The sequence below is a fragment of the Melanotaenia boesemani genome, chromosome 8 (assembly GCF_017639745.1).
Source record: "Melanotaenia boesemani isolate fMelBoe1 chromosome 8, fMelBoe1.pri, whole genome shotgun sequence".
Taxonomy (NCBI): domain Eukaryota; kingdom Metazoa; phylum Chordata; class Actinopteri; order Atheriniformes; family Melanotaeniidae; genus Melanotaenia; species Melanotaenia boesemani.
Window position 1 is genome coordinate 17,786,474 of NC_055689.1, and position 11,686 is coordinate 17,798,159.

An 11,686-nucleotide genomic window follows, 5' to 3' on the forward strand; every position below is an offset into this window, starting at 1 on the left:
TACACTACATGTTACATTGGTACATACTAAGGGCTTTCTCCTAATAGACACACTAGGAGGCAACATGGGGTTCATTGACACTTCATAGTCAGGGGAAGTCTGGAATCGATCCACTAATTTTCCAGTTGGCAGACAACTGCTCTGCCTACTGAGCAACATCTGCCTTAAATTATTTATTTTTAACATCTTGTGGAATGACAGTCTATGCATACTAGAGTGCAGTCCTTGGAAGGTTTGGAGAGCAAAAAGGGTATAAATTTGCAAGTTCAATAAGCGAGCACTAGGTGATGTTGTTGAGCTATAAAAATTCTGAACTTATTGCACAAAAGTGAATCCAGGTTACTGTGACTGCAGTCAACAGCCGTCTGTGAGATCGTTTGTCAGAACACGACTAATTCTGTTCCATACTATGACATTAAGGATATTTGCATCTGAAATGCTTTAATAACAAATAAAGAACAGTTACAGAAATGTGTATGAAAACTATCAGTTTTATTGTCACAGAGTTGCTTTTTGAATTTGCCATAAATTTATTGAGATACTCTTTTGACGATGACTAGTCCCTCATTCACACATTATAAATCCGCTCCTTTATATGTGCAGCGTGAACACGGATGTGAGTGTGTGTAAATTTGCACAGCAGTTAGCCGTTAGTTCCCTGAGTCAAAGTACATTATCCAGGAGGTGAGGTGCACACTGTAATTACAATACATGCTTCATGGGATTTGTAAGTTTAAATAATCCTCACTGAAATCTGATTTTAACCATTTAAAGTGCTTATGACAAGAATCCTGAAAGGCATGAGAAGCTCGCACAAAAGATCATATAAAAAGTTAAGTTTGACGTCATGGCCGCACGAAGGCCTGCATTACATCTTGTAATGCTGATTAGCCAACAGAAGGGACGTGTGGCTGAAGTATAGACTCAGGGTCACATCCACAGTTTTAAACACACATCCTTTCAACAAACAGGAACAGCACACACAAATGTAGCTTCCGCAGGTGGTGATAAGTTGTCATTCTGGGTGTGACACAGGCATTACCAATGAACACACACATGCTAAGGCTGTAATGACAGGGGGGGAAAGTGATATAGTTTTAAGGATTTAGTTTCCTGCTGACAAGTTACTCCTTGTTTCCATTATAAGTGAACATACGTCCACCCTGAGGAAGCCAGTAAATCAGTCTGTCACCCAAGCTCAACATGTACATGAATCCTTGCATAAATGTGTGTATAGGTCTGCAAAGTGTACAAAAGTTTTTATTTGTTTCATGTGCACATTGGGATATTAAATCACAGCTTTCCTTTCTCATTTAGAGGTCGGCAACATTCAGAAACAGAAAGCGATTGTATTAATTAAGTTTTTGACCAAAGGCCTAATCTTTATTCTTTCCCTTTGATATAATCAGCCACCATCAGCATATTTGTGCAGTGAGTTGAATCTCCAGAGGCTGATTAGGAATGTGCCGTTAAACTGTAAACACCAGGGCAGGACAATAAACCAGCCAGCACACACACCAGGGACACAGTGCGAGAGGATCATTCCACAGTTTAACAACAAATCCACTCCTTTCATGGATTCAATATGAAGTTCCCATGTGACTGAGTTGGAGAAAGGAGGGTGAACTGGTCCAAAAAGTGCAGAAAATTAAATTTCTTGGTTGTTTTAGTACAAAGGAATTTCACCCCTGACTCACATTTACACTCCATCCTCCTCCATCATACCAATTCTGGGAAAAAGAGCGAGAGACACAGTCGAAACATGTCAGCTGCCTTTCACATTCACAGAGGAATGTTGGCGGGCCCGCGCACTGTTGTCAGTCAGTACAGCAGATAAGCTGCTCTAAGATTGATGGGATCGCATACCATCAGTTCCTACTCTGTGTTTTCCCATATAACATTCACTGTCAAAAGCAGCTCTCACTGCCTCATATCCTCTCCATCCAAGTCCAGTCTTGCTAGGTGTGTTTTTATCAAAATTCCCCATCCATTTATCAAACACATTGCAGCAGGTTCCGATAAAACTGGCTCAGTTTTATCTTAGAGTCTTCATCATGGGTTTGTTCATGGTATGGGTTAGGAGATAACTTCACATCACATCACACATGCTTTAAAAGGTTTCCTCACATGGGAATCAAAACTCCCTTAAAGAATTTTAAAGGACTAGTTTTTGATTTTCCCATGAATGTTTTGCTTGCAAGAGAAGGGTTGAGTCTTAACCCCTTGCATAGATCAATATCATATTTGTTTCTTTCCATGATACTACTTAATAACATGCATTAGTTCATGTTTTGAATCACAACATCATAGATAACATCTCGTTCTTTCTATTGATTTTTTTTCTTTAAACCTGTGGTGAGATATTTTCCCAGCCTTTGGCGAAGTGCCTTTAACACCACAGAAGGCTTCACTTAATGGTTTAGTATAAGTGTATTGATTCTTCTTTAGACTTATGTCTACTTTTCCTCGTGGAAGACCAAGCTCCTACTCAGCACCCAAAAGAACAAAGTTCGGGTTTTTATAATTTATTCTAGGCAAAGTCTTTTCCTAATAAAACATTCTTTATGAAATATTTTAAATACTGTTAACTGTTTAATTGATGGCAGACCATTTGCATACTTTTGCAAGTAAAACCATCATTAACTGAATTTAATAATATTTAATTAATCTCTAATCAGGGAAAATTGTTGAAGTATCAATGCAAGAAAAGTCAAGTGAGATTTATGTTGCATGTAGGACTGATTCCTGTACTTATTTTTACTGCTACTGAGCAAAAGAGTATGGATGGATGGATGGATGGATGGATGGATGGATGGATGGATGGATGGATGGACGGATGGATGGATGGATGGATGGAAGCACCATTATGTTATTGATAATATTTTTTTATTTATTGATTATTCTGGGAAATCTGTTATAAGCTAACATTAGCTTCAAAGCTAAAGATTGTTTTCAATGTGTCATAGCCCAAGTTTTAACCCAAATCCATCCATTTTCAGCCTTTACTATAAAAAGGTGTATTTTTAAGTTCTAAACTGTGCAAGGCCATAAAAGTGACTTGATGGCCATTCAAGAGAAATTAATACTTTTTCTTCAGGCCCAACACAGTAAAGATAAAACTCATATAAAATCAGTTTTTAATAAAAACATAGAAATCTTAGCATCTAAAATGTTGCAAGCCTTTAAACAATATGAATATTAGAATTTTGTCAGTAAAGTTGGCTAAAACGTGTGTTCTGGATACTCCCAACATCATAACATAGACAGTCTTTGCCACTGCAGTTCTTATAGTCATTTAGTCAGTTCTGCTGTTTAGACAGCCTGAAACTGGTTCTAGTTGATATCTGTGCCTCTGCTGTTATGTTTCAGAGATCTATTTAAACACAGATAACGATAAAGACTAAACCTGTCTTTGTCACGTATTGGGTTACGTGTCCCTATGAGAATGTGATCTATGACAAACATGCTCTTCACGGCAAGAAGAGAACAAGAGAGCAGGCCATCCGAGAAAGTTGAAACCAAAAGAATGCAGCTCTGGTATTCATTAATGAAGAGCGCTCTTTTCTAGGGGGACAAGAGGGCAGGAATGGAGAGATTGGTTGATAACGATGCAGGAGTGGTGGAGGGGACTCACATTTAAAAGAAAAATCTGATTTTCTCACACCTAAAAACTAGTTTGATTTAATTTTTCCCTTGTAAACTGACATTACCTGGATAACCACAACATAGAGAAAAACTGAAATAATTCACAAGTCAGTTCATGTATTTTAAAACATTTTATTGCTTTATGAAATGTAGCATGAATTGAACTGTGAAAACCTTCATACTGTTGTAAGTTCACAGACATGCCTGTTTAATGTCAACATGTGGTTGGTTGTGTACAGCTTGACAGGACAGTGATTGTCGGCTTATAACTTACAAATAACACACAAACTCTTTGGTGTCCTGCTCAAAGCTCTCTTATATCTAAAATAACAATACAAACATCTGTATAAAATAGATAATAATATTAATTAACCAGTTTGTTATTTCAAAGCTCACAGTAAACAAAAACTAAGAACTTTTGCCCTCTAAGGTGACCAAACCAGCAGAATCACCACATCTGGACACATACTCACATACTATCACACATGCAAACATACTTTCAGAGAAAAGGAAAAAAAAAAGACAATGAACTCAACACCATGATGCTACAACATCCCAGAAATACAAACTTACATCAGGTCCGAGTCAGTCTTATATATATCTTAGTCTTTATATATATATATATATATATATATATATATATATATATATATATATATATATATAAGCAGCTTCCTGTTCATACATCTCAAAACCCCTGCAGAACCAGCTACCAAGGCTGAATAAATATGAGCAGCGAGAGCTACAAAATCTTGTGTTATCAGCTTAAATTAATCAAAGGGGAGTCTTCTAAACAGATAATATCTATATGATGGGAATGAGATTACTCAAGATTAAATCCACATTTTTTTGGAAGTGAGGGGAATGCCGGTCACATAGATAACCTCTAAATGAATGTTTATCTAGAAGAGCACAAGGCTTAAGTTAATATTTGGGGAATGTGGAAACCGGATTAGATAAATATGTAGCTTCTAATCTCAAGGGAAAAGAAACAAAAATGGATACTGAAGTGGGAAAGCAGCAATTATATATAGAGAGATTTATATAAATATTTTGCCATACACTCTGAGAACATGTTGCCCTATTACAATCCACAATACTGTCCAAGTACCTTAGAAGAGTCGTGTTTTCTCACCCTGCCGGGCAGACTGCCTGCAGTTGTCCAGCTCAGTGAGAGAAAGTGGGTCGGAGCACAGCTCTGTCACTAAAATGTGAAAACAGTCCTTTTTCTTATGCATTGGCCTTTTTCCTGAACATTCTTGGATCCAGTAATGTGCTCTCAGTTCTTGCACTCTTCACAGATACAAAAAAAATGTTTGTCTTTTTTTTCCCTCATTCAGAATCCACCTTTCAATTCCTTAAATGAATATTTCCACTGCCTCTGACTCCAGCTCATCCAGGCCTCTGAAGGGGTTTAACAGCATCTTTGTAGGTGCTGCTTTGTCTAGTGGGGAGGGAAAAAAAGAACAAGTGTAAATGTTTAAAGCTAAAACAGCAGAAAAAAGTCCTATATACAGCTTAGCTTGCAATGACAAAAGCTTAATAGACATTTTCCAGTCACACAGAGCTCTTTGGTGAATGTGCTCAGTCAACAGATCCACATTATTTTCTAACCATGCACATTCCACAAGGCCCGCATTATGAACCATGACCTGGACAGATGCTATATAACTGGCTGGTTAATCAGTGTGAGCATCCATGACGTTACACATTGCTTGTGTTTTGTGTGGAGACTAAGCTTGTACACGCCTCTTTATTCATTGTCAACACTTGGAATTTAAGTTTTATACTGAAAACACCAATGCACTCCTGCATATTTTATAAATCACTCACCACTATTGAGCTTAGTTGTGCTGGCAGCCTCTTTGGTTTTGGCTTCCTCGAGCTGCCGTTCTAGCGTCGAAGGTTCAGACTGGGCAGAGAACTGACGGTTTGGCAAAGTCTGATCGTCTGACAGACTCTTCCCTAAAATTACAGAAAATGTCAAGCTTCTGTCAGCATATACATATCAACTACAAGTATTCTTGTACGTCACTCCGTTTTAGCTGGAATACGTCGCAAGCATGTAATGTCATAGATACCTAAGCACCAGACACATCAATTATTCAGAAAGAAAGGGAACATTATGCTCCTCACCTCTATTCTTAGTGCTCGTGGTGCTGATGGAGGGAGTTGAAGAAGCAGGCCGGAGAGGTGACCCTACCACATTGAGGAGGTTTGTTCGTGGACTCTGCTCATCCTTCCGACCTTGATCCTGGTGTAGCCGCTGGTTGAGGATTTTGATCACAGCATCTTTTTCTAAAATCTGAGCATAAAGAGCACGGATCCTGATGTGGAGAAGAAATAAAATAAGACGCATTAATAAAACATATAACTAACTGTGACAAAGGGACAAAATTTGTCACAATTTTATTAAAGTAAGCACCTGTTCTCCATCTCTTGATTCCTGTGGTCGGCCACTGGTAGGTCCTCATTGAAGCTGTTGTTAGAGGAGTGGCAGGGTGAGTGGTTAATGATGGTAGTGTCCCTGCAAGAGAAAAATACATTTCTGGCCTTAACTCAAAATGAGCTAGAATGTATTTGTAGACAGAATGTCCCAATAAGCATCCAGAAAAAGTTAAGCAGTAGCAGTTTCTTACCTCTGGGCTGCAGCAGTAGCAGCCACCTCCATGGCAAACTGCCTCATGGTGCTCTCCTCCAGGTACTTCTGCTCCCAGCGTACCATGTCAGCTTCGAGGGCCAGGATACGCTCTTCACGCTCATGCAGCCGCTCTTGGAGTGAACTCATGGTCACGCCTGGTGGCTGAGACTGCCTCTGAGATAAAGAGAACAACAGTATATTAACTTATTGTCACATTATTGAACAGCAGCAGGTTCTTCCATAGTTGTAGCAAGGAGGTTTACCTGTTGTGCCCTCAGACTCCTCAGCTCCTGCTCTAGCCTTGTCCTCAGCTTCATCTCTAGGCTTTCCCTCTTTTCACAGGTGGATTGCAGCTGAGCCAGTGCACTCTGAAGCCTCTCTACCTTTTCGACATATGCCCTCTTCCTCCTCAACTCCTCCTCAAGCTGGCGACCTCGTCCTCGAGCTGCCTCCAGGGCCTCCTCGAGTCGCTTTGCCCGCAGGCTCTGCTCCTCTGCAGTCGCTCGCAAACGCTGCAGCTCCCGCTCGACGCGCTCCCGCTCAAAGTTCTGCTCCTCATCTGAAGCAAAATAAATAAATAAATAAAGACTGGTTAGACAGGTTAAGGGTATGCTGATGCATGATGGTTAAAGCTGCGGATGCAGTTTAAAAGTTAGCAAGCATTATTGGACAGGATGTAAAACGTGTCCACTTGGCAGATGAAACTGTTTAAATTTATTTCTCCAACCTATGTAATATGTACCCGAGTTGCTACATGGCAGCCAGTGTTCTTCATTTAGTGAAGCACTCCTGGAATGCCGAGAGGAAGGAGGAAGGGGGAGAAAGCTGCCCTATCCCTTTAACCCACAAAGCAAAGAGCATTCCTCATCAAGGCCTCACAAACACCATCACTCTGAATGAAACTAGTTCCTTAAACAGACACCATAAATCACACTCACAACAGGTGGGGGGACCTCATTCCTACCATTTCCACTACTGCCCTGTGGTTAAGAGACAGTTCATTTCCTTTGGCAAAGAGGTGTGTGTGGATTGAATTCCCTATTATTAAGCCTGCTTACCAAATAAGCTGAGGTTATGCAAGTAAAATTCCTGCATGCAAAAATGCCCCTGGATACAAACATGGCCCCATGCTATGCTGCAATCCTGTCCAAAAATGCATGTTGATTCCAAAGAATGATGTACTGAACAGATGAGATAAAACTTGCTAAACAAAGTGGCCCACTTACTTTGTTCAAGGAGTTTTGCCATGATGTGCTGGTTATGGTCAGCTGCCTCTACTTCCTTTGCAACATGCGTTCTGGCATTTTCCAAGTTTTCTGCAAAGCAGCAAAGTTTTATGTTAGTTTCAAATGTAAACCACACAACTGCTGGAGCTGATATTGGGATGTTTTATACCTCTCAGGTCTCTGTTGAAATCCTGCAGCCTCCTGATTTCCGCCACCAACCTCCTCCTCAGCGTCTGTTCCAGGTTTTCTCTCTTACTGCTGCCCTGCATCAATGTCTCATAGGCCTCTGAAATACGCTGGATCTCCTGCTCCAACTGCAAGCGGAAGGAAACAGAGGGGGGGTTAGAAAAGATGAAGAAAGAACAGAAACCGAGATGATTTTTTTTTTTTTGGTTAACCTACTTCACATGCCAGAGGAGCTGGAATGTTGATCTGTGTTGTTACAGCACATATATAGCTGCAAACACACAGTGTGGTCCAGGTCATACTCAAGTAACCTTAAGTAAAGTCTGGGTTTAGCTTAACATTAGGGCTAGAGAAGTACTAGTTTGCCTTATGACTAGATTAAGTCTCCAGGAAATTAATGTAAGTCAGTGTAATGTCCTCTGAAGTCCACACAACTGTGTATGTGTGTGTGTGTGTGTGGTATAATTCTGAGAAGGAATTTAAGTCTGCACCACTCCCTGAGAGACTGATTTATATCTACATTCCTGAGGGCTGATAGCTTCAGTTCCAGGTGTATGTGTGCAGTGCAGAAGAGCCTGCATGAACACAACACACTGCAAGCTAATATACAATACATACACTAACACTCTCACACATACACAGGTTTGGGAAGGCTGCCAACACTGGAAAGGTGTGCATGCCTGAGCCTGGGTTGTCGAAACGGCAAAGAGACACCCACCATTACAGCAGTCACTCAGGCATGTTTACTCAGGGCTGCGGCCTGACGGAGAGAAAACTTTCCAACCCTGACAATTATCATTCTTTAAGGCTGAGACAAGGCACAGACCGTGTGACATAACTCCAGCAGAGTTTAGTTAATTTTACAAAGATTGGCTGAGGTATCAAATGTTGCTGAGGCTGTTTCCACCTTGATGAACAAGTATTTGAGGGCCTGCTTGGTCAGATCATGAAAAGCAACAAAAATGTCAGGAAACAAACTGCGATTTAGACTGAGAATATAGGAAAATGGATGTTTGAAGGGAAAAAAACACCAAATAGCAGCCTTCTAGCTGGTGTATACCGCCACTCTGAAGCCTGTTAGCTGTGTGGGGGGTCACAACTAGGCCTAGATTACTCTGAAAATCTTTGGCCTCCCTGGAACTAAAGCACACACACACACTTTCTGGTGTCCACTCGACCAGCTTCACAACGAAAAACGTGTGTAAACACAGTAGCAGGCTGTGACCTCTGTTTGTACCCCCGTGGTTTGGAAGGTAGCAGCTGCTGATTTCATCTGTCCATCCAGATGAAGGGGTGTGCCTGGAGTTCAATATCACTGGAAGCAACTGTTGACTAGGGTTGTGTTTCATAGACAGGTGGCTGAGATGGAAAGTGTGTTGTCTAGATGTTCAGTGAGTTAAGTCATTTTCACTGGAGGGTTGGTTTTCTTTTTTTAATAGCTGACAGATTCCTTTTCTACTAGATTTCTAAATTACCTTTTGGTGTTCACATTTTTTAACCAAACCTGTGAGAGTTGTTGGCCACATGACATTATTTCTCTTACCTTCTGAATGCGGCTGGTCTTCTCCCTGTGACTTTCCAGCTCTTGCCTGAGCCTCTCATTCTCCATTAGTAGCAACTCCACCTGGTTGGGTTCCTCCAAGCCAGCAGGTGGCAGGCTGGTGAATGTGTTGTAGCAGAGGACTTCAGCTGGCTGACCAGACTGGACATACCTTAAGAGAGAAACATTGTTTTGTAATTAATAGCTATTTCAACTACATCAAAGTACCTGGAGCAGTAAGCTGGAGGTGTGAGAAAGGACTGTAATTTGAGCAAGGCATCTAAATATATCGCTCTATTATCATCTATCAGCTGCAGTGGGTGTAGAGAATGTAAAAGCCTAAATGAGGAACAGATTTGCCAGAGTACTAGCAAAGGCATCTGAAACTATCCTACTTCTGCATGCCAAACATTACAACCATCTACAGGGCTGGACTTGTTTCTCTGTAAGTATTTCGAAATATGATTCAGTATGCAGGCAACGGTGTGACTCACATTCTAAAGTATGTGTTTACGCATGTGAAACACAATGGTTAAGTATTGGGTGGATTCGAAGATGATACGATGGAATATGACGTAACTGTTGCAGTACGTTGAACTACATACAAACACAATCACAGATGTGGTGAGATAAACCAAACTTCTTTTCATACCTGTGTTGCTGAGTCTGCACTTGTTCTTGTATCTGGTGAGGGATAAATCCCTGGCCCTGGATGGGAGCGGTGTATTCTGGGGGTGGGCTGCGTTTGTCTGTGCTTGGCCCTGTGCTCTGAATGCACTGTGGGCTGTAGTAAGGTAGCTCAGGATAGCTGTGAGAGCTAAATTTGATGGCTTCTGCTTTAGCTAAAGCATCTCTCCTCTCCAGAGATATCTGCATGTGATGGTCGCTGAGTGACCGCACATGGCTGCACTTCTGTTCCAGCAGATCTGCTTCTTCGTGAAAGACCCCTTCGGGCAGCAGAAGCTGCCCCTCATGGAGCTGCCTGATTGGGCCCATAGGGGCCCAGTGACTTGCTAAGTACTGAGAATGCACCTTGGCCTGCTCATATGTTGGCAGCTTCTCCCCATGTAGCTGGTAGTCACTTTCTGAGTGATGAAAGTCTCCCTGGTGCTCCTGGCCCTGAGGCTCCTGCCTCGCAGAGAGCTGAGGGAGCAGTGGGTCTTCCTGGGTAAGGCTCTCCAGAGAGGATCGTGGGCTCCTGCTCATGTCACCGCCACTACTGGGTCCACTGTTGCTTCCGCTGCCTCCACGCAGGGCCTGCTGCTGGATGGCTAATAAGGTGCGGGTGTCTGTGGGGTTTCCATAGCGGAGCTGTTCCTGGATAAGCCGGTGCAGGACCGTACCAGACGGCTCTTCAGTGGACGACATACTGCTGTGTGAATCAGTTATTCGCTCTGAGGATCAGTAGAGTTGTTTCTTATCAGTGTGAATGTATTTAAATAAATCAGCTGTGAACCTGGAACACAAAGGGAAAAGAAAATTGAAGTGAATCTGATAAACATGGCCTGTAGCATGCAACAGATATTAAATGCAGTAACAGGAACATAATAACAATGCAGCCTAACTTAGCGAGTAGAGGCTGTCTTTGAGGCATGCGCAGTAAGACTTGCAACATAAAACTTTACTATCATGTAAACATGCCTCCCTTCTTTAACTGTTAAGTACAATGTGGAAACATTGTACCAACAGCGACAACACAGCGATGTGGTGACTTTTTTCACAGCAGGCAGAAAAAAAAAAAAAAAAAAACGCCTGCGCCAAAAATTCCACTCTCACGGGGGAGCAAAAGCGCACAAACCCGCTTAGTAAAATAACTTTTTAACTCAACAGTCGTGTTTGAAACAATAAAAACAGCTTAAATACCCTCCATAACACACTTCACTCGAATAAGTTTTAATCCAAAGTTACAATGCTGCTGCTTAATCCACGTTTATGTTCTCTTGTTTTCCATCAGACAGAAAACAGACGCTCCTCTTACCAGCTCACGCTTTCATCCTAAAGACACGCTGTCCTCAGTCTCGAAGTCAAATTTGGGGTATTTCCACTATTTCCATCGATTTTTTGGTGTCAAACGTGTCTCATGTTGCTCCCCCCCCGGACGGGTTGCCACGCTCCTCTCTCGCTGTGAAATGATTGTGGAGAGAGCAGGCGGCGATAATAAGTAACCGAGGAGGGACTGAGGTCGGAATGCCAGGAATGTAAAACGCGAGGTCCCTCGGGGATCAAAAGCGTTAAAACCACATGGGAGGGGGGAGAAGGGGCGTTACATAGCGCTTTATTAGGCCAATGAGGAATGAAAAAGTAGCTGGGGAAGAGGAATTTGTTTTACAAAGCACTAAGAAAATATGATAAAATGGAGAAAGAGAGATCTCTTTCATTTTATGGAACAGGATCTCTCCTCATTGTGACTGTTCTCGCAGCAACTTCTCCACTGCTTGAAGAAGAAAG

The 11,686-nt window shown here is 41.8% G+C and overlaps 1 protein-coding gene across 2 annotated transcripts; it reads right to left on the bottom strand.

The window, feature by feature from the left end:
- Nucleotides 1-3,770: 3,770 nt before the first annotated feature.
- LOC121644560 (angiomotin-like 2a) lies at nucleotides 3,771-11,435 on the bottom strand. Of its 2 annotated transcripts, none has more exons than XM_041992593.1 (11): nucleotides 11,217-11,435; nucleotides 9,891-10,694; nucleotides 9,242-9,410; nucleotides 7,682-7,826; nucleotides 7,513-7,602; nucleotides 6,550-6,845; nucleotides 6,285-6,460; nucleotides 6,071-6,172; nucleotides 5,782-5,972; nucleotides 5,479-5,610; nucleotides 3,771-5,092 (listed from the first exon to the last, which is right to left on the bottom strand). In XM_041992593.1, the coding sequence occupies exons 2-11, from the start codon at nucleotides 10,604-10,606 to the stop codon at nucleotides 5,004-5,006; spliced, it is 2,106 nt and encodes a 701-aa protein (XP_041848527.1). In that variant the 5' UTR covers nucleotides 10,607-10,694; nucleotides 11,217-11,435; the 3' UTR covers nucleotides 3,771-5,003. The 2 variants fall into 2 exon arrangements, with proteins under 2 accessions (XP_041848527.1, XP_041848528.1); XM_041992594.1 differs by having other exon boundaries at nucleotides 3,771-5,089; nucleotides 11,217-11,434.
- Nucleotides 11,436-11,686: the final 251 nt, after the last annotated feature.